Source organism: Larimichthys crocea, chromosome VIII (genome assembly GCF_000972845.2).
Source record: "Larimichthys crocea isolate SSNF chromosome VIII, L_crocea_2.0, whole genome shotgun sequence".
NCBI lineage: Eukaryota > Metazoa > Chordata > Actinopteri > Sciaenidae > Larimichthys > Larimichthys crocea.
In genome coordinates, this window is record NC_040018.1 from 30877087 (window position 1) to 30903863 (window position 26777).

At 48.3% G+C, this 26777-nt stretch overlaps 1 protein-coding gene across 5 annotated transcripts in view; it reads right to left on the bottom strand.

Annotated features, from left to right (window-relative positions):
• The window catches only part of herc1 (HECT and RLD domain containing E3 ubiquitin protein ligase family member 1), a 49500-nt gene that overhangs the window by 17216 nt on the left and 5507 nt on the right, over positions 1–26777 (bottom strand). For 3 of the 5 annotated variants that reach the window (XM_027281473.1, XM_027281476.1, XM_027281472.1), the window contains exons 3-43: positions 26284–26379; positions 25916–26110; positions 24818–25129; positions 24587–24683; positions 23830–23973; positions 23562–23689; positions 23178–23322; positions 22796–22967; positions 21598–21732; positions 21348–21513; positions 20467–20592; positions 18144–18365; positions 16611–16763; positions 15975–16107; positions 14820–15011; positions 14506–14730; positions 14008–14181; positions 13794–13908; positions 13581–13701; positions 13324–13495; positions 11657–12008; positions 10418–10538; positions 10252–10303; positions 9320–9591; positions 8142–8357; positions 7935–8055; positions 7597–7834; positions 7329–7501; positions 6851–7006; positions 6668–6774; positions 6471–6581; positions 6209–6379; positions 5888–6127; positions 5720–5803; positions 4713–5278; positions 3072–3699; positions 2620–2893; positions 2292–2502; positions 2037–2203; positions 789–905; positions 430–703 (exon numbers count right to left, since the gene is read on the bottom strand). In XM_027281473.1, coding sequence (XP_027137274.1) covers positions 430–703; positions 789–905; positions 2037–2203; positions 2292–2502; positions 2620–2893; positions 3072–3699; positions 4713–5278; positions 5720–5803; positions 5888–6127; positions 6209–6379; positions 6471–6581; positions 6668–6774; positions 6851–7006; positions 7329–7501; positions 7597–7834; positions 7935–8055; positions 8142–8357; positions 9320–9591; positions 10252–10303; positions 10418–10538; positions 11657–12008; positions 13324–13495; positions 13581–13701; positions 13794–13908; positions 14008–14181; positions 14506–14730; positions 14820–15011; positions 15975–16107; positions 16611–16763; positions 18144–18365; positions 20467–20592; positions 21348–21513; positions 21598–21732; positions 22796–22967; positions 23178–23322; positions 23562–23689; positions 23830–23973; positions 24587–24683; positions 24818–25129; positions 25916–26110; positions 26284–26379 — 7874 coding nt within the window. The remainder of the gene's footprint in view (positions 1–429; positions 704–788; positions 906–2036; positions 2204–2291; positions 2503–2619; positions 2894–3071; positions 3700–4712; positions 5279–5719; positions 5804–5887; positions 6128–6208; positions 6380–6470; positions 6582–6667; positions 6775–6850; positions 7007–7328; positions 7502–7596; positions 7835–7934; positions 8056–8141; positions 8358–9319; positions 9592–10251; positions 10304–10417; positions 10539–11656; positions 12009–13323; positions 13496–13580; positions 13702–13793; positions 13909–14007; positions 14182–14505; positions 14731–14819; positions 15012–15974; positions 16108–16610; positions 16764–18143; positions 18366–20466; positions 20593–21347; positions 21514–21597; positions 21733–22795; positions 22968–23177; positions 23323–23561; positions 23690–23829; positions 23974–24586; positions 24684–24817; positions 25130–25915; positions 26111–26283; positions 26380–26777) is intronic. The other 2 variants (XM_027281474.1, XM_027281475.1) reach the window with 2 other exon arrangements.

The window sequence follows — 26777 nt, forward strand, 5'->3', positions numbered from 1 at the left end:
TAGATTAGAGTTCTGCTGGGATGATGCATTTTTGGGGGAAGTTAACGTCGCCCTGGTTCTCTCGACAAAAATCCAAAGGGATGTGTACGTGTTCTGTTCAGGTAACATCATAGATGTGATCACTGGTCACCTTCACTGATCTCCTTTGTTCGCTGTGTTTAACGCCCCAACAACCACCAATCAAAAGCTCAAAAATTCTCGAGTATTTTTACGTCATAACACAAAACATAAAGATCTCTTCACCTGTCGTTAACGTCTAACCACAAACCCAGTGACTTCTAGACGAGGAAACCGAAGTGCACCATGCTGACTTCATCACTTTGACCTGTGAGGCTCGCTGGATCAGGTCCAGTTACAAAGCACTCACTGTACTCAGGTCTGTGTGTCTAAAGCGAATCCAAATGGACCAGTGTCTACTGTTGACCGTACCTCTCGCTGAAGCCCTCCTCCATCTCTGCAGTGTCTGCGTTCGCGATGTCTCCAGGTGAGCACAGGTACGAGCTCCTGTCCAGAGATTTCCCTCCAGCAGAGGCCGTCGCACCCGGACAGGACGAGTCAGACCCGTCGCCTACGCCACTGCTGCCGCCGCCACCGCCGCCTCCTCTGGTGTGAGGCTCGTCGTGCTCGTCCTCAGTGCCCGGATGTTCGATCATCCACATGGCCAAAACCGTGATGTTCTGAGCGTCTGCTTCTCCTCGAGCACCTGAAGTAACACGAGACGGTCAAATAAAACATTTAAAGACGACGAACTGAGACTGAAGACATCAAAATATGGACTTGTGACTGACCGGTGGCCTCCAGAGCTTTGGTGATCTGTCGCAGGGAGAAGCCCATCTCCAGCAGCGGCACAGCGATGGCGGGCGGAGGTGGAGACGTCGACAGTCTGCTGCTGGGGTCCGACAGAGCTGCAACAAACAACCAGAACAATTAGTTACATTATTATTTATTCATTTGCCTCCAGTTGTCCCACATGGAAAGATGAAGTTACACTCAAACACAGTGTGATTCAGAGTTTCCCACGGTGTAATGTGGAGGCGCCTCGCCTCCTTTAAAGACGTTAACAAACAGATTTAGCATCAGGGAAGACGAGCAGAGGAGCTGAGTCATGCAGTGAAGGCCGGCTATCGAAGCACTGAGCCTGAGCCAGATAATAACTAAAGCTGAGGAAAATGGAAATTTTCTTTCATAGACCAGATTCATGGAAAATTTTCACTTAGAGGGCGGAGGCCACTTTTGGAAATATTTGCAAATTAGACACTGAATAAAAGAGGTTGTTCCCACAGCTACCTAAAATGCATCATAATGGTATGAAATGTGTCCCTGGACAAACAGTAATGGTTGTAGTAATCTCAAGCGCATATGGGAGAAGGATTTTTAAAAAACATGGGAGGGGATTCTTTCCAACACTGGAAAATATGTAAGAGAAGCCAGAGGCAAATTTATTCAGTATAAAATATTATTTTACTCCAGGACTAAATAGAATGGGTTTGCTTAACAATGATCTTTGCTCGAAGTGTGGGGAAAACAGTGGAACATTTGTGCATGGATTGTGGGAATGTTCGAAGATCTTCCCCCTGTGGGAAAATGTTTCAAATTATATAGGCAAACGGCTGAATTGTGAACTTCCCAGATCGCCGTAGACTGTGTCTACTTGGAGACAAAACAGTGGTACCACACTTATTTTTGAAATCTTAAAAACTGGCCTAATGACTTGTGCACAGACAATTTTGAGGTGTTGGAAGGAGCCTCGAGCTCCCACACTGAAAATGTGGAGAACTCAGATGCTGGAAACTGTTGCATGTGAGAAAATGTTTGGGAGATTAAACAGTGAATAATATGTGACAAACGAACAGTGGGACAGTTTTGGTAAATGTATATCTAGAGAGAACAGCTAAACCTTGTTTGGATGTTCTTAATCGTTTTGTATTTGTATGTTTTACATTAATTTACAAACGCTTCTCCTTCCTCATAAAACATCTGCAAATCTCATTTTTGATTTTTGACATCAAACCATGAGTCAGGAGTGGCGTACTCACAGGTGCCCGTCCTGTTTTGTGGTCTGTTGGGTTGGGAGTCGGGAGAGGTGAGACTCTGCCGACGGCCGACCTCATCCGAGGGAGAAGTCGGCAGAGACGACACCGGAGGAGTCTGCGCTCGCCGGGTTGGACCCAGATTGGTAGTCGGGTAGCTGGAGAACATTTGCCTGTCACAGAGAAACAATCAAACATGAAGATCGAGGCTCATCGATGACGCTCGCTGACTGACTGATGTGTGCAGCCGTCTGCTCTGACCTGAGGAGGCTGAGAGGCATGACGCCCGGAGACTCCGAGGCCGGGACGGTCTCTGTGTCTGTGACCGGTGTGGTGGCAGTGGTGGTGTCCTCCAGGGAGGAGCTCATGAAGGAGGTGGTGCTGGAGGCGGAGGGGCTGGTGGTGATGGGAGTTTGTGCCAACTGTTCACCCTCGGTGCCTTCTCCCTCGCCTTCTGGTTCACTTCTCACTCCTAAAGAAGACGAAGAGATAAAGAAGCTGAAAAAACGATGGTCAAGAACTCCCTGAACACTCGTTAACGCTCCAGAACCCGAGGAGAGCGTTGCATCAAATCTCTACGTGTCCTCACCGGGCTTGGCCTTTCCTCCGCTCGGCTCCTCCAGCAGCCCGCTGACGACCAGCTTGTAGATCATGGCCTGCGCCCTCTCCAGGTCCGCCAGGCCCAGGGCCCGCTTGATGGGCGAGCGCATCACCGCCCGCTTCACCATGTGCCGCATGAGGAACTGCAGCGCCGCCCTCATCTCCACCTCTTCCTGGCACACCGGCGAGGTGGCAGCCGTGCTCCCGCTGGTGCTCGCGTTCAGATCGGCGTTGTGCCCGCTAGGTGCCGCCTCCGGTAACACCTTGAGGTTAGAAGAGAGAGAGGACAGAAGAAGAGGTTCACCTGAGGATATTTCACCTGGATCTCACATCAGCCACCTTTTTGTGCAGATGAGTCGAGTTAGAGTTAGAGTCAGTTAAATATTAAACTCCTTAGAGAGTCACTGGTTGTCTGTTAGTGAATGCAGGAGGTTGCAGTACCTTTGGTATGAGCAGCAGCTCAGCGTACTTGCTGCAGCTCAGCAGGGCGCTGAGCGTCTTCATGGCTCCCAGGTAAAGGTACGACAGCTGCACGGCGTGGATCTCCGACTGGGTGGCGACAGACGGAGGAGAAGGCTCGTGATTTCGCTGGCCGTGCTCGTGGCCTTTCTTCCTGTTCCCCTCGGCCGGAGTGTGTGGAGCTGAAGTGAAAAGGGTTTCGTTCCCGCCGCCACCACTAACCACGGAGGAGATCTCGCTCTCCGACTTCGAGTTTGGCGCCACGTGTGCTTTCACCTCGTCCAGGCTGTGGGACACACGCAGGTCGGAGGTGGAGCTCGGAGCCGCTCCGAGGTTTTCCCTCTGCTCGTTGCGGTTGTGCCCCTCGTTGTCGGCCTTGTCTTCATTGCCGGTCGGCTCGTGCCCGGTCGACGCCGCGTTGCGGTGCTTCTTGTCGTGGCGTCGCGCGCTCAGCTTGGCGGCGTTGTCTTCGTGGATGCTGGTCAGGTAGGTGAGGTCCAGCAGCAGCGAGGCGGTGAGGCCGCGGAAACGCGCCACGTCGAAGGGCAGCGGCTCACAGGGCTCCAGGTTGTATAGCGGAGTGTCACTAGGCGACCAGAAAGTTGGGAAGCTTTAATAGAAGGGAGTGGAGAGTGAAAGGAGACAAGGGAAGGAAACACAAAGTGAGGGACAGGGCAGGAGAGAAAGAGCACGGCATGCGAGACAAATAAAAAGACGGATGGATGGATGGACACAAAAAACATGCCGCTCGATGATTTATTGGAGCATGCACGGGGGATGGATTAATAAAGATGAAGCATGATAAATCAAAGGAAGGGAGGATGGAGGACGTAGAAGTGTCAGAGGAACATGAACAGACATTTATCAGCCATGTGGTCGGACTGCTGATGACCGTACACCTGAGCTGAACGCCCTTTAAAGGAACAACACGTCACATGTTTACTGGATTAAATCAAGTGACCGTGCTGTGTCAGCAGATAAAGTCAGAATGTTCTTTAACAGACCGGACGCTCTGTTTGTGTTCAGTCGGTCTGATACCGCACACGATCAGCGCTCTGCTTCTCCACCATCATCACCATCGTTTGTAAGATTCTGTTGTTGGAGGCAGTTTTTCTGGAACAGAGGTCACCGTAGTGTCGGTGCGGAGGTCTGGGCAGGTCGTGGCGACTTCTCCACGTATAAATTCATCAATTATTTGCCTCGAAAAGTTTCGGAAAACTCGACCTACAACCTGGCTGTGGGTTAGTATCTAAATCATGTTCAGCAGGACGTGCTCGGCTCTTACCGCCTCAGACGGAGGCTGCTTTCTGGGACAGAGTTTCGAATTTCGACTGCAGTAACAGTTTTTAACCACTCGATATCAGTGTTAGAGAAAAGTTACATGTTGTTCCTTTAAAGTTTCACAATAAACAAGAAGTGAAGTGACTTTTCACGCCGCGTGCCGCCTCAGATATATTCAGATCTCCGGTGACTCAGCACATTTTCGTTTAACTAACAGCAGCAACATCTTTACATGGTTGGCATCTTGTTGACAGTTTGGTTAACAACAAAAATTCAGCCACATAGAAGAATGTCAAAGAAAAGTGACTTAAAGGTGCCACAGAGAAACTCTTCGCTCGGTACCTGATGGTGATCTCCGCCTCGTCCCACTGCACCTTCGCCGAGGTGCTGCCCTCCTTCACCACGCCCAGCAGGGTGGCGTGCCTGCCGGTCTGCTTGTGCACGCATCGCCCACCGACGCGTAGCCCCGCGTCCGCCCCGCCGATGATCGCCAGGACAGGCCACACTTCGGTGCAGAGCGTCCTCAGGTGGTGCTCCGACAGCTCCCCCAGGCCGTGCTGCCGTCCGTGGCGTCCCCTCTCCTCCTCCGTCCTCGTGGGGGTTTCCTGGCTCTCTCTCTGGGCGTCGTGCTCCTCGCGGCTCTGCACCGAGCGACTCTTTTTCAGCCTCTGACCGCCGCCGCCGCCGCCGCCCGATGTGCTGGCCGACTCTCTGAAGCACGGTTTGATCTTGTGGAGCCGCTCGATCATGGTCTTGTTGATTCGATGGGTCCAGTGGTCGGTGCGGTGTAAGATGCGGATCAGCTGTGTGGTGGCTTCGGCCAGGACAGTGGCCATGGGGCTGCAGACCGGGTCACCGGGGAGGAGGTCTCGAGGTGTTCCCCTCATCTGCATGTCGCAGATCTTAACCTGGAAAAACAACGTACAGTAACACAATTTATATATGAACACTGAAGATAAAACACACACTAATCCAACCTAAATAGTTCAGATAAGAACTCTTCTTCTCAAATTGTTTGTTTCCTGCAGGATCCACAGTTTAAAAGCCGAGGGCCAGCGCTGCCTGAAGGATTGATCGTGGACGCCGAGCACAGTCTCGAGTTCTAATGCAGGAAAGTTTATGTTGTTATTAAATCAGTCAAGAGATCGATCGTACTGGAAAAAAGCTTAAAGATCTCATGTCTGAATAAGTGCTGAGTCACTGTAGACAAAGAGGCAGATTGATAACTCATCATGTTGCTGCTGATCGCAGGAACCAATCAGCGACCGGCTGAAACTTGTTCATAGAGATTATGCAGATCTAAATAAGACGTCCACTTCTCAGACAGGTGGACGCTCGTGTGCTCTTACCTTCTCTCCGGGGTTACTGCTGTAGAACATCACACATGGATAAAGTTCTGTGGCGTCGACGTCCTCAAAGGCTAACTTTGGCTCCTGTGGAGGTCACAAGTTAGGAGCACTTATGGATGGAAACAGAGGTGACACACGGCTGTTTATTTGATGGATTTTAACTCTCACCTCTCCGTTCTTGCCAAACGAGATGGTTCTGGCCTCCATGTCGAGGACGCAGGTGATGAAGTCTCCCTGAGTGAAGCTGCTGAGCGTCAGCGTCTGCTCTCCGTTGTGATACAGGTTTCCGCTGTACGCCCGGTACAGCCACATGTCCGACGTGGTGCGGTGGTTGAAGTCGTGCACGGGCCATCGTGAAACGCCGACGCACGTCCCCTCGTTGCCTCGGTTCTCCTTCACGATGTAAAACTACAAGGGAACGAGGGAATGTTACCAAACCGTACAGCACCGGTAACAAGTGACGGTAATAAACTCGACGCGACGCTCTACCTTCCACTGGTAGCATCCGGAGGAGATGCCGGTGGAGGCCAGGCCGTAGCCTTTACCCCCGCTGCCGTGCGTCAGGCCCTGACCATTTTCCACCACGCAGCACTGAGCCTTCTCCGGGTCGAAGGACACTTCTTGAATGGGGAGGTTCTCGTCCTCCTCCTCTGCGTCTCCCTGTGGATTAAAGAAGCCGTCAGTCACTCAAACAGATCATGAGGGCACACGGTTAGGAGATGGAGGAGATGGAGGGCGGTCGGTTGCACACCTGGAGTTTGAGTTCGTGAACCTTCTCTTTGATCTGGATCGAGTGTTTGGCCTGAGCGATGGGAGCCTCCCACATGCAGTCAGACAGCAGAGAGAAGAGCCGCTCCACGACCTGTAACAGAACAAATGTGAGCTCACAGACTGACGGCGGTCTGGAGGAGGAGCTAAACGAAGCTAACTAATAAAATAAAGGTGTACCTGTGTCATCTGGTCGTCCTCCATGTTGGCCTCACAGGCGGGGAGGACGGCCTCCAACACGTGGAGAGCGAGGAGCCGAGTCCTCAAGTTTCCCACCAGAGGGACACCTGCAATCACATCCACAGAGAGTTAATGTCTCAGCCACGTCTCAGTGAATTCACATTCACCTGAGCGCTGTCTTACCTGAGCAGCACTTCTGAGCGGCGATGTTGAGCAGCACTTCAGTCCACTTAGGGGACGCCATCTTGGACTGGATGGCCTTGGAGGACACGACTCTCCGGAGGAAGACGAGGAAGTCTCCGAGGTGAAGCTCGGCGGTGTGCTGCTTCCGGATCAAAGCTGGAAAACAAAACACAGATTGCAAATTATAATTCATGGAGCACAAACTGTCTTCAAGTGTTTGCTCGTGCTGTGAACTCCCGCCCGCTGCTTCGGTTGTTTATTGACACACTAATCAGCGATCAGACATTAACTTCGAGAACAGAGACTTTCAAAGCAGGGAGGCTACAACAAGGCACACAGGCTCACCGACACGGGAGGTAAACGTGTGCGTCTTGTTTGTGGAGCGAATGTGACACACGTGTGTGGAAACCTTTAAGAGTTTCATCAAAGGGACGAGGGACGACACGGTGTCCCGACTGAACTAAACGTCCTTCATCACCTCTGAAGTCTTTCTTCTCAGAGTCGGCGCCGTCCTCGTGTTTGTTGTCTTCTTGGTCGTTTCCAGAGGACAGCAGACTCACTCCGGCCTGAGACAGAAGGTTCTTCAGCTGACTGCACAGCAGGTCCAGCAGTGATTGGACCACCTTTGGACTCAGCTTGTCTGCGTACGTCCTGCAAATCCAAAGAAACACAGCAACTCAAATGATCAGGTTTACAAACACAAAACACTTCCTCTCCTCCAGTTTTAAACCTCCTGCAGCTCTTACCCAGTGCTGATGGCCAGGATCTGCAGCAGGCGGGTGGAGGCCACCTTGAGGGCGGTGCTGAGCTGGGACACTCCGGGTTTCTGCAGCAGCTGGAGCGGCTGGCCCAGCATGGTTTCCGTCCCACAGAGCTGGGACAGCACGTTGAGGAGTCCGCTGGAGATGGCCAAGGAGACGTCCACCGGCTGGTAGCGAACGCTCAGGGCGAACACGGTGACCAGCAGGAGGCGCTGCTGGGCTTCTGGGGGTGGAGAAGCAAGAGAGATGGAGGCATGAGAGGAGGCGAAGCAGCTCAACCTGTTCTGAAAGCTGTCAGATCACGCGAGGTGAAGCTGTGTTACCTATGTGGTGCTTGTTTGCCTGCAGCGCCCTCTCCAGAGTGACCGACAGCTGCTGGTAGATTTTATGAACAGCCGTCTGGATTTCCATCTGGATGCTCCTCTTCGCCGCTTTGACGCCGTCCTGCCAAGATAAAACACGCAGCGGTGTGTGAGGACGGTTCAAACTGTCGGTGTTTGTCGACAGGCTGGATAACAGCAGCCTCGTACCTGATAGTGATGCAGCTGCACGCTCTCCCTCTTCAGCCCCCCGGTGCCGACGGTGCCAAGGCCGAAACAACCGGCCAGGAACTGCAGCCTGACGGAGGTGAGCAGGGAGGACGACTGGAAGGCGCTGCTGAAACGATCTGCGTTGCCGGGCTGGCTGCCCTTCTCCTCCATGCCGGAGATCAACACCACAATCTGATGGAGCGCCTCCAACCGCAGCTGGACATAAAAAAACATCCCAGAAGTGGAGTGGACGTTGGAACAGAAGAAGAGCTCGCAGACTGTTTTTACTCAGATTTCTGGCTCCGCTGTTGCAAACAATGTGATGCTATTTTCAAGGTTTTGGTTTAATGGATACGTCTGCTGATATTTGATATTTTTATTGGCACCAAATCCCCCAAAAAGACAGTAAATGTTTGAGAAACATCTCATCTGTTTTAATATGTTTGTGTTATTAAAGATTTGTGTCTGCAGACAGAAAAGAGGAGTCAAAGTTTACGAGACCGACTCGTGCTCTCTTAGTTTTGGTCTTTTCATTTTGGATTCTTGACTAAAACAAACGTCCTGAACATTTTCAGCTTCATCGTTTAAGACCGATGTAGCAGCCAGGCGTAGCTGGGGTTGTGCGCGACACAAATGAAATTAAACTACTTCGTGTCTCTATGAAGTCAGTGTCAGATTTAGAATCTGCTTCATGAAATAAAAGTCAGGACACACACAGGTCGAGTATCAGAGTTTAGATTCAGAGACAGTTCAGGCTGTGGAGGTTTGACGTCGGGCTCAGTTTTCCCAAAAATTGGATCTGGATCAACCTCTCTCCCGCACGCCGGCATGGATTTTCGCTGACACCCGTGAAACGGACCACCCCGTCTCAAATGAATGGAAAAACCTCCGTCTGAATCCAGCCTAACTCAGAAATTACAGCGGGCAGTTTTAAACTCCATCAAGTTTTTCCCTCCAAACTTCAGATTTGTTATTTTTTTCTTTTCTAAATATGAAAATATGTGTCTTTGTGTCTGTGTCAGGGGTTTGGACGGGGTGTTTATTTTGAAAATCGCCCGGATTCTCGATGGCTTTTCTGTTTCGGACTTCCTGTCAGCTCTGTGCAGAGAATATTTTTCATCTGTCTGATAAAGTTTCTTCATGATATCAATAAAAGTGTTTTGTTTTCGGTCCCTCACCTCAGCCCGGCTCTGCTGCTGCTCCATGGCCAGGATCGTGGCCTGTGGGCTGGTGGACATACTCTCTTCCGGCTCCTTGAAGGCCGGAGCCAGACCCACGTCTCCGCTGATGAAGCTGACCATGTTGTCGATGAGAGCGTGGATGCCCATTGAGCGGCTCAGGTCCAGGTCAGACTCCTCGTACGAGTACGCCGAGCTGTAGCTCCTCTGGCGGCTCAGTTTGGCCCGGAACCAGGACTCGGCCAGGGAGTCCGGGGAGCTGTGAAGTAAACCTGAGGAGAGCGAGAGAGGAAGCCTTTCAGATGCATAAATGCACGACGACACTCTTCTGATGGATGGACTGAGCTGCTTTTAAAGCACTTAAGAGCTGTGCAGTGCAATGCATTATTTCTCTAGACGGGATCGTCAAATGGCCAAATGCTGATTCTTCATGCAGGCACAAGCCTTCATTAGCCTTTATGAATTCATCTAGAATGGACACGCTGGGTTTCCACACCCGCTGCGGAGAAAATGCTGCAGTCAAGACGTGAAATGACCAGGGCTGACAGACTGACGTCAGAGTGTCAGCGCCGTCTTTGGTAACTCGATAAAAACTCTTCACACGCCGTCATTGTGCAAAGTAACGATCATTCAAAGCAGAAGAATGAACCGTTATTTGTACAACGGGCACGTCTGGATGTTCTCTAGCTTACACGGCCCTCATCATGGGGAGATGAATGGCAGTCATGGAGGTGTGTGAGCTAACAAGAGGAAGAAACATGCCATCGTTTACTTGCTTGGAGCTCCTCTTGTGTTTGGGGCTCAACTGCCCCAAAAGAAGCAAATAAACTATCGACACAGGAATCAAAAGACAGAGAGACAAGAGGAACGTGTGATTGACGACAACGACAGACCGACAACATGAGACAGAGCTGTCTGCAGCCGATCTTTACCTCGCTTTTTGTGAGAGAACGCCAAGTCCAGGTCGACGTTTCTCCGTCCACTCTGAAACAGAAAGCAGAGACTGATGTAGCTGTGTGACGCTCTTCTCTTGGTATGCAGCTCGTGAACACAGGAACATGTACGCACAGTGTGTGTGAGAGAGAGTGTGTGTTGTACCAGAGTGTAGCCCTCTTCATCTGACTCGGGCTGGGAGAGGTCAGACTCGCTCCTGGACTTCATCAGCCTGTAACTCGGGCTGCTCTGCACCGAGCGGCTCTCTGCGCTCAGACTCTCGCTCCTGCAAACACATCGCGGAGGCACGTTAATCATCTGTGTCACGCCAACGCAACACCTCGTAAATATAACTCAGCTAAACAAAGATGCACCCCCCCCAAAGATGACACACAAAGTCATAACAATGCCCGACGCTTCACTAATTCACTGCTTGGCAGCCACACAGGTTTATTAAAGCGACTAAACACGAGCTGACGCCATCAGGTTCACGGTGCTGCAGGTGAAACGTGTTGAAACGAGTGCAAAGAAAGTAGGTTAAGAATTTACAGGTGACCTCCTGAAGTCTGTCAGAACACACCTTCACACAGGTAGACGTGGAGATAAACTGTAAAACTCATTCCCTGGAAGAACTTTACATTTCCCACTGCCTCAAAAGAGCCCAGAAGATCATCTAGGACCCGTCCCAGCCCGGACCCTCAGGCAGACGGTAGAGGACATTAAAAAGACTAAAAAACAGCTGATCACTGCCCTGAATGACCACAAGAAATAACTCATGGACTGGTGCTCTGTACAAACTGTACATATGTGCTGTTATTTAACTTTTCCATGTTTTTAAAGCTGCTTTTAAAGTTCTATGTTTTATACTTACTGCACTGAAAACGGCACTTAAATGTTGTTATGCACTGCATAATGACAATAAACTGTTTGCATCAATAGAAGATCTGAAGGTTTGCAGTCTCTCCACAGATCTGGACACGTTTTAGTGTTTGTATTGTTTCCAAGTTAATGTTGGCTGATGTAGTGAGACTAATAAACTTTCCTGTTAGTCAAACATTAAAGAACAAGATTCAGGAGTGTCTTAAAAAAAACATTCAGTCCAATTAAATTTGATTTTTTATTGTTATTTTATCGTCTCGTTATATCTGAGGGTCAGACTGAACTCGACACACTCTCCATAAAGTCTGAACACTGTGGAAAAGTTTCTGTAGCTGTGATGTTTCCAGTGTTACAGACAGGAGACTAAATCTGTAGTGCAGAGCCGATATGAGACAGTCTGAGTTTGCAAGTTTAATCAGTGTTACGGTTGTGAAAGATGCAGAGCGAGCTTAAAGCGACATCCTAAGACTGAACAGACTGCTCAACAGTCTTTAGTGACAGTGTGGAGGTGGTCTGTGGTCTGACCTGGTCATGAAGCTCAGACACTCCTGCGTCCCGGTGGCTGACTGGGTCTGACCCTCCTCCTGGTTCTGCTTGCTCAGCTCTCCCAGCACCGGGCTCACCCCGAGCAGCAGCAGGGCACAGCGGTGGATCACGGAGTTACAGGCTGCCGTGTACAGGTCCTGACCCTCCGGGAGACCCGAGCTGCCTCTCCTCCCCTCCTGAGACAGGATGGTGTCGTCCTCTGCACCTCCTCCTCCACCTCCTCCTCCGGTCCTGGACACGGAGCTGGAGCCCAGTCCGGTGCTGCTGCTGGCCCGCTCTCTGTCCCGACTGCGAGCTACCTCCCGTGCTGAGAGGAAACATTGAAATATTTCTGTGTTGTGCACACACACACACGCACACACACACACACACAAAACAAGATGCAGGGTTAGAGGACGAGCAGCAGCCACACCGGCTCTAACACACTCACCAGCGTGTGACGTTCATCACAAAGCACATGCCAACGCAACACGTCAAAAAGCTGCTGGTCGTTCATCAGAGCGCGATGTAACTGTGACGGAGAACTTATTTTATCATTCAACATCTGTGAATCAACTAGGGATGCACCGAAATGAAAAATTTCGTCCGAAACCGAAACCGAATAAAAATTAAATGGTTGGCCGAATACCGAATATGAAATGCGGTTGTTAAATTTTTCACTATTTTTTTTTACTATTGCACAAATGGCCTAGAATAAATGTGTAGACATGTTTTTTCAAAGAAAGTAAATGTTTATTTAATATCCTTCAAATATTCCAGTAGAATTTCCAGTTAGTATAATTATTATTTCATTTATACTGTTAGAAAGCCTGTGTTGTTTTAATCACTGTTAATTTGTTCTTGAAAGAAATACTATTTAGTTTTATCATATTTCATTTTTCCCACGTTCATGAACGCATCATAGTCATTCCGACGGTCACTGAACGCACCTCACATGTGTGAGAAACCGTAGTTTAGAGAGAAGTTTATAGCTCCTCTAAAGAGCAGTGTATGATGTATTTCCTATATCCTGCATCGTGGGTTTATTGTGTGTGAATGAGAAAAGAATCAGCAACCGTGGCCAGATCACCTCGCACGTTGTTTCATTGCATCAATTGCATCACGCCACTATTCGGCCTTACTTACCATTTTTCGGTGGCCGAATTTTCGGTGCATCCCTAGAATGAACTAACACGTCACTTTTTTTGTCTGAAGAGACGCAGAATGAACCACAGAGGACAGACAAAAGATCATCTTTCATCTCACATGTTGGACGAGTCTGAAAGATTTTAACATCTGTAACAGAGGAACGTTGAATATTTGAAGGTGTTCTAACGTAAACGTAGTCGGCTCTTTTAGCTCCCAAACGGCTCTTCATGTTACCACGTATAGCTTCTGTAATTCAGCCAAATTTAGCGCTGTAATATCAATAAAGACTCAGACCCCCACCACTCCCTGCTTGGCTGCACAGCACGCATGTGACGTTCAGTCACTGCATGCATGGAGCACCTGTAGCGTACCGTAAAACTTAAAAGAAAGAGACGGCTCGCAGACAGCAGGAGGATCAGTCGGTCGGCATATAAAAAAAACTAATCAAATCAAATTAAACATTCGTGACGAGCTCGCTCAAATTATAAAGACACGATGCCGGAGGCCGGTGGACTCACTTCCAGCCGTCATCACTTCGTGCTCGCGGTCCTCCTCTTCGTCGTCTTGCTCCTGGTGACCTTCTTCTCTCTCGCGGTCAGCTCTCTCTTCCAGCTCGGCCTCCTCGTCGATGGTGCGTGTGAAGGAGTGCTCCTGTGGGTCCATGTCCAGAGAGTCCTGATTGTCTGAGATCTGAAACGACGGACGTGAGTGAAGAATCTAATTAGAGAGAGAGAACATTAATGCAAATGAGGGAATAATGAAGCTCTTCACTCACCCTCCTCTCACGAGAAGACGACCTCGTCTGGATGAAGTCCATGTTCTTACAGGCCAGCAGGCGGTTTCGGACCTTATAAACGCTGCGATAGACCTCCGACAGAGACTTGGACGGTTGGTACCTGACGGGAAAATAAAAATATACTCATGACGTGTTGTTTAATTCAGGCCGGACTGATAAGGCAGCGTGCAAACCTTTCATCAGTTACAGTACCTGCCCTCTCCGCAGCCTTGGCCCAGCAGCCCTGTGTGCTTCAGTAAGGCTGCCAGCACAAACCTGGACACGGTGTCCAACAGAGACTCATTACTGAGAGACGCGTTGTCCCAGTCTGCAACAGAACACAGAGTCAGTCAGCACACCGTACCATCATGTCATGTCTGAAGATTAATGCCTCGAGCATGGAGACAATACGATTCATCGGGCAGACCTTTGCTGATGGCGTAGTCCTGCATGTTGATCCAGAGACTGTTGGCGGGTTCTTTAGAGGTGCTCAGAGCCAAATCCACCAAGACGCTCAGGTCGGGGCGCAGCGTGCACTCGAAGGGCTTCTGCTCTTCATTACCGGACAGAGCTGCTTCCAGTAACGAGCTGATGCAGGTGTCTGAAGGACACGAGTGAACAAACATTCATCAGAAATAAGACCGATGAATAAACATGTGAACTGACAGGGCCTGAGTATTGTGTAAGTTCAGTATTGAGTGAGAGCAGCCTGCAGTCATGAATCCTGCATGCTGTCAAAGAACTCAGGCATAAACAAGAACTTTTAATGGCTGCAGGTTGGATCAAATTGAAAAACTGTCTCCACATTTGTCACTCTGACACAAAAATATGAGAAAATAAGGTTGAAAAATATCAAAGTTATCCTTTCAGGACTCGGTACAAAACATCCTGCAGGTATTTAAATCACACCATCACAGCTCCTTACCCAGCTGTGGGATGTCCATCTCCAAGCCGTTGCTGAAGAGCGGCGTTTTGAGCCAGTAAGCAGTATCCTGTTCCTCCAGAGAGGTGGGAGCTCCCTGCAGCATCCCGCCGAGGCAACGGCCGACCAGCAGGGCGACCGTCCTCTCCAGATCCACGAGCCACACCCAGGAGAGTGCCGGCGGCGGCAGGGACATTCCCGAAGACGGTTCGGCAAAGTCGGACATACCTGGAGAGTTAGAAAAGGACGCTGAAGAAAACTGATGGGAGTTTGAGGTAAAGTCCAGATCGTTGTCCGTCGTCTTGTCTCATGCTCACCATGAAGAGGCCACTGCAGCTCCTGGTCCTCCAGAGGAGAGGCTGCAGGCAGCAGTCTGTTGAGGCGGTCCAGAGGAGGCAGCAGGTCCAGCAGGTGGCTCAGCAGAGGCCTCGCCACCGACACCGGCAGCAGCAGCAAGGAGTTGATTATCTGACACAGCATGCTGCCTGCCGCGGACACGTAGATCACATCTGAGGGCGATAGAGACATGATGAGTACCACGTGATGTAACAGACTATAAAATGTCGTGCCCATACATTATTATTGACACTGCAGCAGCACAGAGACTTCAATGAAGTCAGTCAAAGGCAGCTTGAGGTTGCCGAGCAACCAGGGTCAGCTGCAGGTCAGAGCAATTAACTGCAGCTGTGCTCTGTCTGTGTGTGAGTGACTGCTGAGAGACACAGAAAATCTCTAAATGAAGCCCCTCCAACTAGTGGACACTAATGCCAAACGGTAGGTGGTATCAAAAAGCCCAAATGACCGTGAGCATCCTCATCTTGTCGACCATGTGAATGCTGAATTTCAGTGTGTGAAGTTAAAAAATGTGACCTGGGGAGAGAGAGAAAGAACAGGTGCCCCGTGCTCCTTTGGGAAATCTCTCCTCTCCAGTTTACATGGGAGTAGATGGGGCTGTCGGTGGGTGATCCTGGCGCATCAGTGCGTCTCCCACCAAACTATAAGTCTGACAGCTTCAGCAGTGATATCGCTGCGTAGCCCACGAATTTTCCTACGTCTTATGTAGAAATGATTTCTGTAGAGTGACATTTGTGGCCACGAGAGCCGTTTGCAAATGTATTTTTTGACAAATGTTTCCCTCCCTCTCCACTCTAGCTCTGGAACATTCTACCAATACACACCCATTGAAAATGCTGACGTGGTTTTTTGGAGATTTTTGGCAAAACCGTTTGGTGAAACTCTTAGAAAAGTCACAGCACACCATTCCCGGCTGAGCCGGACGTTTTGATACCTTATTTGTGTCTGTGCGACCAAAAACTGAGGGAGGAGTGCCTGGGATACATAATAATAATAATAAGTATGGGGAATAGTGAATGCGCCGTGCAGACACTAGATGATGAGAGCGTTTTATGGTGAGAGGGATGAAGGAAACACGAGGAGGATAAGAGGGTCAGAGCTTCATCGATCCTCTTCACCTTGTAGCTTCTCTCGTATGCTGCCGTTCCAGGAACTCTCTTTTATCAAAGTGGCCGAGCGGGAGAAGATATCTGTGGCGTGAGGCAGCAGGAGCTGCAGATGTTTGTGGAGTAACGCCACGCTGCTGGAGTTCTGCAGGGAACAACAGGAAGACTGTGGTTTAAAATTCAACATTTCACCAACAATTAAGCAACAGAAACATTCTGAAAATGTATATTTATGTAACTGAACTGAAGAATCGTCTCAGAAAAGCTGCAAACACTCTGAGTTTCTTCACTCCAGGCATCAGGATTTAAAGCTGCAGTGTTTTCAGTCAAGATAAACAGTTTAATGTTGTTTTACACCTCATTATCGACGCCATGTGAGTCCTGTTAGACGTGCAATAAAAAGTAAATAACTTAATCACATTAAACATCATGGGGCGCCTGCCTTTTAACTTTTGCGTAATCCAAACCGAAACACGATGTCGTAACCGGTGTTGCAAGCAGGCATCAGTCATATGATACTAATGGCACCTCACCAACAAGGTTAAAGGCTAAACAACAACATAAGGACTTTTATTGTGTAAATGTTGTTTTTCTCCCCTCTGTAATAAAACCTCAGAGAGAGTTCAGGAGACAGACGAGCGTCTGTACCTCGGTGACGGAGTTGATGTGGCAGTATGCTAACAGCTGCTTCTGCAGCGAGCACAGGAGCTGGTGGAGGTGAGCTGGTTGGCTGCTGTCCGAGGCGGACGTGCCCTGCTGCAGCTTATCGCTGTTCTTCTCCAGCTCGCCAAATGCCTGATCCTGCACGACACACACACACACACATCAAACATGATTAACTGCTGAGGTCACAGATTTCACAAGAGACATTCAGAGTTCATTTAGTTAATATTCATGTGCAGATTTAAAAGGTAGAACTGTGAGATAGAAAGACAGTTTGGTCCTGACTGCTAACTTCAGACTTTGTTAACTTGCTCAGATTTTTCTGGTTTACAAACTTCTAAATATGTAAATAAGCTGCGGATTTAAATGACTTCCCTTTTTGTCTGTTTCTGTTGGGGTTTTTTAAAAGATGTTTTTTGGCTTTTTCGAGCTTTATTCGATTGATTTATTTGATTATTTGAGAAATCTGAAGAGTGACAGGAAAGCGAGGATTAAGAGAGAGAGAGAGAGAGAGACATTACGCAGCAAAGGCTGGAATCAAACCCTGGGCACCTATAGCACAGACCGAGCCTTCGTACATGGACGCACACTGATCAGAGGTTTGCGCAGCGTGTTTTATTTTGAAAATCGACTGGATTCTCTTTTGCGACTTCCTGTCAGTTCAATCTTCTCTGTGCAGACTGACGCATCTGACCCGGCTTCTTTTCATGGTTTTCAAATGTTGATGGCAGCAATCATCCGTGCCCCCAATGACCTCCGTGTTAAAACTAATAATTTATCTTTTTTAAAATGTTTATTTTTAGATCTACTTTCACATCACATCGTTTCACAGCTTCTATTAATACGACATGTTGGACCACAAACAGAGTCTCAGAATATCAAGACTTTCCTCATGAGATACACAGATTCATTCACTTTCTTTCACCCGTAGTGTTATCTGGATTCAGATTTAGACGACAGAAATAGAATTTATTCAAAGAGTTACTATTTTTTATTGAATTTCACTCTGAACAGAGAACAAAGCCGCAGACACGAGCGGAAAAAAGGAAAAAAATGCAGCACGAATCCAAAAGAAGTGACTCAAATGCAGAAAGCCTCGCAGTCTCATCATCATTCACTGCTCAGACCTGCATAATCACAGCCTGTGTGTGTGTGTGTGTGTGTGCTGCAATCAATGAAACGCCGCCTTTACAGAGCGAAGCAGGAACAAGCTGCTGCTGTGCCAGGAAAAAAGGCAGCAGGTGATGATAACAAAGGATTATATATGACTCATGCTCTGCCTCCAGCACTCGAACGCTGAGAGCAGGCAGGGCGGTGGAGAGACGGTGGAGTGTAACGGCGCTGCTCAATATGTCGACTTCACTGACTTCCTTCCTGTGTAACGCCTGCCTCTGTCAATCCTAAAGAGATCAGGATGATCTCAAATAAACGGTTTGTTATTGAGCAACGCGCCCCGAGATCAATATGAGCAAACTCTGTGCTCTGTGACGATGGAGCTTTACCGAACATCGTACTCACGGTGTAAAAGCCCAGGTTCCTGAGCAGTGTCTTCATGAGGATCTCAGCCAGGTGGGTGTCGGGGTGGCCCGCTGTGGCGCTGTACGTCGGGTCCGGGGAGGCCGTGAAGCCTGTACCGGAAGGAAGGCCCTCGGGGCCGTCAGCGGGAGAGCTGTATCCGAGGAGCGAGGCCACGTGGGTGTGGTCCTGAAGGCTGGTCAGGATGATGTCGAGCTGCATCCTCTGTGACACACACACACATTTCACTAAAAACTGTACTTTATATTAAACCTGTTGTTTCTGTGGGTTTGTGCTGAGGTCAGTCACCACATTATCCAGCAAATAAGGCCAACGTACGGGAAATCAGGCCTTCAGTGACAGATGGTTACACTTTGTAATCCTGTTAAAGAAACAGTGACATTTGGGAAAATTCCCTGATTCATCTGCTTAAATCTGTCCATCAAATATCAAACTGCAACCCGTAACACGACAAAGCTAAGCTAAAAAACGAGCGTCAGAGCTGCTGGTAGGCTGATGTCAGTTTCCATGCCTCCTTAAACATCAAACTCAAGGACTTTTCAAGGCATTTCCAGGCCTAATTCCCCTAAAAGGACACATCGCGGCATAGTTTTAGACATTGATGAAGGTTAACTACAGGAGAATTTAAATCATAGGTAAGTCAAATTTAATTGTATATTTCTTTTCACAGATAAAAGCAACAAATTGCTATAAAAGGCAAAAACACAACAAACAAGAAAGAAGTCCTGTCTTCATAAAATAATAAAAACTCTTTCAAAGACGAAGTATCAGCAGCACGTAAAGGAGTCTATGTTCCTCCGTCTCAAAAGCTCGTTAACACTTGTCTTGAGGCGAGTGCCTTAAGATTTAACACATTTGACCTTAGAGAGCGAGCTGTGGGTGCAGTAGTTCAGCCTCATAAACAGAAGGGAGCCGTGCAGCGCCCTGCACTTTAAACTGGATCCTCAATGCAACAAGGAGAGGGTAAAGAGATCGAAGTAAAGGGGTGATATGAGGTTATATATTAGACTTAGTGTGAGGCAGGGATCTGGATTGTCTGCAGACGGGCTAAGTGACTTGCAATAGGCACTGAGAAATGAGATAAAGTCATATACGATAATCTCTAGTTCAGCTGTTAAAACTACAGAAAAAGTGAAAAAGATCTGGTCATGGGAGGATTGATCAGATATTAGTCAGTCAGCAGCGGAGGACAGAGATCTGACACTTTGCATAAAGAGAGCGGAAACAACCAAACCTCATCAGCATCGAGCTGTAAAAAGGTTTCTGCCTCCAATTAATGATAGCACAAGCCTTCATAACTTAAAGCCACACTAGGTTTGATTGAGGGGTAGAGTTGGATATCGTCTGCAAAGAAATTATATGCAAAATTGAATCTGTTTACGATCAATGGAAGTATAAAGAAACTCATAGGGGACCCAAAACGGAGCCCTGTGGGACGCCACGAGGCAGTTTACTGTCTCCAGCCTATTCTTGAACAAAATATATAAATTCAAGCACTCTCAACGACTTATTCATGTCTATTTTTAAAATCTTCCAGGGCCTTAATTTTATCCTTCATATTCATAAACTTTCAGGGATTTCAAGGACCCGTGGGAACCACACATACAGACATGAGAGTGGTTTCGATCCTGATCAAACTCCAGATATGAATTTCCCAAAAGGTCAAACTCGTCTTTTTAAGGACAAGTTGATAACCATTTAAAGCCTCGGATCTTTTTTTTTAAGTCCACAAAAATTAACATTTGAAACAGTTCCTGGAAAGCAGCCGCCTCCATTGTTCAGGTCAATAGAACTGAGACATTTTAATGCTGAAATGCCAGGCAGGCATTAAGGCCGGGAACACAGAGTCCCTGTAGACTGATTTCCTATTGTTGAAATGCATTTGAGGAAGATTGGTCAAATCGTTGTGGGTGAAAGAGACCACAGAGGACTCCAACAGGCTTTTTACTCTGCCCACACAACCAAACAAACAAAATGACGCATTAACCAGCAGCTCACGTTGTTAAAGCTGCATTGGTCATCCATCACTGACCTGACCTCGCTTTGGAAATCTTTCAGCCTACACAGCCGACACAAATGATGCATTGGTTAATGTACACACACCTTAGATACACTGATCTATATCAGTGCCTTTAGCCCGGAGGTGACCTGATTTAATGTGCAACAATGACTTTAAAGGAATAAGAAAAAACTGCCGCTGCTTGCTACATGAAAGTGTTTTCAGCCTTTCCAACCGTTGTGCATGTGCAGAAGAGTCCCTACATGGTTCACCACAGGCTGGTGGTTCAGGTGTGTTTGGGGTTACCTGTCCTTTGGAGAGACTCTCCCATCTGTCAGGGCCCTGAGGCAGCAGCGAGTGAAGCAGCTCCATCCTCTCTCTCAGCGGTGGCAGCAGCATGGTCGCCCCCACGGACAGAGTCTCGATCACCGCCTGATGGGACAAACACACACCCGCATACTGTCACCACCTCCACCTGCATACTGTCACCACCTCCACCTGCATACTGTCACCGCCTCAGGTGATGTAACTGACTCAGAACCTGTTTGACATCTGAAGAAATGACTTGTTTCGTCTCTGCTGGTCAACAAAAAGAACAAGATGTTTCAAGGTGTCACAAAAATGTTTGATGGCGATTCAAAAACAAGAAGAGTGATGATTCAGTGACAGTTTTATAATTACAGAAAAAGCTTGAAATATTTATTTAAATTATATTTACAAGAACATAATGATCATGGTTTGTTGAACATCAGCATCAAAACTGACTCCTCGTCTCTCAGCGAGAATCTCAGGAGTATCTCAGGACTAACCTTTTCTGGTCACGTTGCCTCAGTTGCACTTCACAACATCAGAAACATCACGTGTTACCTGACTCAACATGCTACCCAACTCCTGATACAGGCTGTGGTCATCTCCTGACTAGATCAGAGCAATCCAGACTTTTCTCGTCTGTTGTTCCCCGTTGGTGGAACGTCCTAGCAGTTCCCTCTCTACCTTCACAAACCTCCTGAAGACCTCCAGCTCTTCAGAGAGGACCTCCTCTACAACACTACCAACAACTGGACGTGATAGAGCTGTCCCCCTTCTACAACTGGACCTGGATTAACATGTCCCTGTCACACTGTAAGTCCCTCTGACTAAATGTAAACGTAGTGTATGTTTGTGTAACAGTGAATCTTTAGTCTCACCTCCTGAATCTCGTCTGGCACCGAGGAGTCCATCAGTCTGAAGAGCAGGTTCCTCAGCGGTCTGGCCTGCCGGCCTAAGATACTGGTGGCCACGCCCCCGGCCAGAGCCAGAGCCAGATGATTGGACAGAAGCCGAAGGCACAGCTTGAGGAAGTTATGATGCTCCCTGAAAATACACAGAGAAATAACTGATGACACCTGAACAGGAGACAGACGTGTGGTTTACACAGCTGTGACGGAGCGTACTCACCTGGACGAAGGGAACGGGAGAGGAGGAACTTCACTGTTGATGCCGTCACAGTAACGCTCGAGGAAGGAGCGCAGGTGGGAGAAGGTGCTTTCTTCGAGGTCGACACAGTAGGGCCGGTGCCAAGCCACCACTTGCCTGGAGAGCCGAAGGGGGAAGAAGACAGATTAACGAGTGCTGCAGTGCTTCATAGGTGCTCGAGTGGAAAGGGGAGAGATGAATCTGGAAAGACTGCGCTGGCTATAAATACTGTGGACGGACACCGCGTTGTGGATAAAACATATTTCTTTAGACGACCGCTCAAACTCACACTCATGGATCGTGCCATGAACTGATAGTTTGGCCCTTAAAGCAGCTCTGCAGTCATTTAATAAGGCCCATGATAACGGTGTGATCTTGTGAGGTCGCAAAATTATCCGATCATGTGTCCGAGCACAGCGGGTTCAGACCAATCAGCATTTTTACGGATGGAAAACATGTTTTCACTCTTCTACAGACTGACTGCCCGTTACGTTTGTAACACGGGCGTTCTGCTGGAAAGTCTTAAAGCTCAAACTGTGACAACCCTGCTGACATCATCGGGGTTGTTTTTTATTTAAACTTTGGAGATTACACGACGGTTCTCGCAGAACGAGCCTCGCTCCTCATGATTTATTCTATTTCATTTAGTGGTCGACTCTCAGCAGGCAGCTGCTCCTTCTATAAATACTCTCATGCTTTTATGATGAAGGGCTGAATAATGCAGACTTCATTTCCTGTAAACTGTGTATGTAAAAATAAATGTTACGCGTGTAGGCGTTGGTGATAAAATAAGTAGATTTTATCGATCCTATCACTCTTTTACTGTGTCTATAAATATGTATATGCAGTTTGTGGATCAAATAAAAGCATCTTTTTTGCTTCTTCAGCCAGAAAACTTTTATACGTTCATCTCATCTCGCAGTAACTGTCAAAGAAAGACACAAACGCCTCACTTGGATCTAAAATGATGACACACGCACGGCGTGCTCCACGCGGTCTGTATAGTTACTCTGTAACACGCTGCTGTACGTTTCACGTGTCGTCACGGACCTTCGACTTATGTTATGCAATCTGCAGAGATGTTGTGACATCAGCCGCCCCCCCTCCCCGCGATGTGAACTCCTCCTTTATAACTCGGGTCACTGGAGTCACTGGTGTATTTACTCTGACGGTAGCTGACCTGTCTCTGGGGAGGGCCGTCCACGCCAGGCTGTGGGAGGTACCGGCTGAGATCTGCTGAATTGCGACTCCGTCCAGGCCAACGACCTTCTTGGGCTTGGTGATGGGCCCCGTGGAGTTCCCCTGTCCACACTGGCCCATGGAGTTGTTGCCCCACGCGTACACTTCATTGTCTGCGGCAGTGAATAAATAATGAGGGAGTGTTTGAGCTGCACTGAGCTGAAACAGGATGTTCAGAATTATCTTAAACAAACTTGGTTTTATGTATTTGCTGTTACATCACGCTGGGCAAACACAATCTGACAGTGTCTGCAGAATAACCACCCGTTTACAGTTAACCATCTACAGAGGAGCTGTGAGAGAAGGAGTGAAGAGACATCTACCATGTGATAAGGCCAGACAGTGACTGTCCCCGATGGAGATGTCCACCACCCTGGTGGTGGCGAGCTCCTCGATTAGTTTGGGTCTGAGCGCCGTGGCCTCGGAGGAGCCACACCCGAGGCAAGCACCACAGCCCCACGCGTACACCTAAAAACAAGAGAATCAACGTTAGCAGATCATTTCTGAACTTCATGCTGCAGATTGTTTTAACAGAGAGACTCTGTCTCTGAGGAGAAGCCGTGAAAGAAGAGCTTTGTTACATAACAAACAGCTGTTGAAAGAACGTGTAAACAGCAGCATGAAATTCCTTATTTGGGACAAAAGTTGAAGAGATTTAAGGCTCCACTTGTTCCTCAGTAAACCACACAGCGTGTCTTCTGTCCTACCTGTCCAGTGGAGGTTAAGGCAAGAGACGACTGGCTTCCTGCACACACTTTCCTGATGAACATCCCCTGTAGGGCCTCCACCACTTTTGGTTTGTAGACTCGATTAGTATCACCGTGACCCAGTTTCCCTGCAGGACAGAACACGCTTTTCCTTTAGGCGGCTTCATTTACAGTACGAGCTGTGACTGACACACTGACATGCTCGACTCTGTATACTCAAAAGATTAATATTTCAGTTCACAGTCAGTCACGGTGAAGGTTTACACACCGTTGTCTCCTCCTCCAAAGGACCACACGGTGCGTCCATCCTTCGACAGGGCGATAGTGTGCGAGCTCCCACATGACACCTCTCCCACGTTGCTGATGTCTTTGACCAGCGTAGGAATGTTTCGGCTGTTGCTGTCACCGTGACCTGTGATCCAAAACAATGAAAGAGGGTCAGGCTGTTTACTCGTGGAATACATAAAACACCATGACGAGTTAGAGAGTTACTCTAGTTACTTTAGTTAGAGTCAACATGGACATCTGACGCACATTAAAACACCTAAAATCATTGTTTTATTTACAGTGTGTAACCATGAGAGGCATGATGACCCTAACTGTGATATTTCAAATATATAAAACATTGATATCAGGTAATAAAACACGTGACAATATCTCTAAATCATTTTCTTTCTCTTCTCAGTCCAATTTTCTACAGATGTATGAATAATATCCTCCTTCTTGTCACTCTATCGTGGACCCAGGCGAAGCTGCTCTTTAATCTCCCCTCCTATCTGCTTTGGCAATTACACTACGCGATTATATTTCAATTAAAAGTACGTGTAGGAAGAAATCTGAACATAAAGTATCACTATACGCTGATGATATGCATCTGTATTTATCCAAGTTGCTAAACAGTCTGCCACAAACTCTATTAGATATATTCGTGTTACAAAATCAACAGTCAGTTTGTCAGTTCGCTGACGTTTGACAGCAGCACTGGGAGGTGTTTAAACGTACAGGTGTAGATTTAAGAGACTCACCTAATCGTCCAAAGTCTCCTTCGCCCCAGGTGTACAGCTCTCCGTCCTCGCTGACTGCAGCACTGTGTCTGTAGCCAGCAGACACACACACCACCACCTGACACACAATGAGAGGTCACCACACTTTAATAATGACAGTAAACACACAAGTACACACACAATTACTGCAATCAATCACCGAGTGAAGGAGGGAAAGAGGTTGTACTGGGTGAATACTGGGTGACACCCTACCTTCCCCTGCAGTGGCCCCTGGATAAGTTTTGGGTATTTCTGTGTCGAGCTGTTCCCGTGACCGAGTTTGCCATAATCACCGTCACCCCAGCTGAACACCTCACCCTCCGTCGTGAAGGCCAGCGTGTGGCCGTCGGAGCCTTTGGACGACGACACTTTCTTGATGGCGCGGTGGGGTTCGAAGGTCAGCTTCTTGAGCGTCGACTGGTTGTTGGAGTCGCCGAGGCCGAGGCGGCCGTAGCTGCCCTTCCCGCAGGCCCGGACGGAGCCGTCGGAGGAGATCACGAAGGTGCAGTACTGACCCGCTTCGATCTGCAAGAGAAACGAGGAAGAGGTTCTGACACACCGTCGACCAAGAGTCACTGAGTGAATTTCCTGCATATTCGTTGAGTTTTTTCCCTCCAGTCAGCACATTTCACTCCACAAAAACACCCCTTGATCTCCGAGACTTCCTGATTCTGTACAAAGACGTGACGCTCAGAGACAGAGGAACAATAAAATCTCTGCAGCTGTGAAACATTGTGAATTATTCGATTTCTGACTGTCCGTTATCTCCATGACGGAGCTTCCTCTCTGTCCTAACAGAAAAAGAGTCTCAGGTTATCTAACAAATACAGCTTGTCACAGCTGGAGTTTTCTGTTGAATGCATCATCATCATGTCCCGCAGCTTCCCCTCAAGACAACGATGCTACACTGGCAGTTAATGCAGGAGTGGAACCTGATTAGAGTTTGACAAAAGGAATAGAGGCAAATCAAATATTGCTGCCTATGATGGATGAAAAATTAGCTCACCTAAGACAGAACGTCTTCAGGATTATGAAAATCGAGGTTGATGGAAGTATCTGAGGATTATTGGCCTACAAGAGAAGTTTATGGAGTCCTGGATCCCCTAACTACAACAACTAGCCAGCATCAAGCTGGACAGTGCACACAACTTCAGTGATCGTCAAAGGCTGATGGATGCAGCCAGGAGTCTAATTTTTATCTGTAGTCTCTGGACAGATGTTGCAAAGTCACTGTGCCGTCATTAAGCTCATCAGTTGACTAACAGGCATGTTGTTTGACTCCTGACATGTTGCAGACGTGTGAACTCTTACTGTCTGTGCGTCGGCGAAGCTGGCGGCCAGCTTCGGCTGCAGGATCTTCTCCTGCGTGCCCTCCACCAGCTGGTGGCTGCTGTTGCTGCCCCACACGTAAACCTCGCAGGTCTCGGACACGACGGGCGCCTCGCCGGTCTGAATGCTATCCGGGCTGACGCAGGTGCGGGAGTAGTCGGACGCCATTCGACACACCTGGAAAAAAACAAGGACATGGTTAAAGACATAAGTACATTTTCATATTTACCCCTCTGGGTGAAAGGTGACAGCTGCAGCAATCTGAGATTTCCAGGAACTCGTACGACAGGTTTGTGCACAGATCTCAAAGAATCACTATTCACTCTCATGAATGTTCGTTATTTTCTTACTTCCTCGAAAAGACAGAGTGCCGCCTCGTACAGCGAGCACAGGCCGTCAGACGTCCGTGTGGGCTCTCGCCACTGGCTGCGATCAGCTGAGGATCCCTGTGACATGAACACACATAAATTAATATTCAAACCAATCAAAGAATCAACGTTACTCTCAGACCAAAGAGAGAAAGACTCGCTCACTCTCATTCACTGTCTGTGTCGCTCAACACAAACCAAATAAAATTTCCTCATGTTTCTATTTTTCAGCATAAATTTCAGTCAAACTCAGATTTAGAAGCTGCTTCTGAAATTAACAAAGTCAGAACACGACAGGTCGAGTATCAGAGTTTAGATGAATGTGGTGGTTTGACTGGTCTGAGTGTCTGATTGGCTGCAGCGTGACGTCAGGCTGCGATCTAATGTTGCTTTCACAACAGGACACCAGGACTCGGTTCGATTGGGCGGGGGAATGCCGAACAATTTCACACCTTCATTTGGTTTGGTTCACTTCA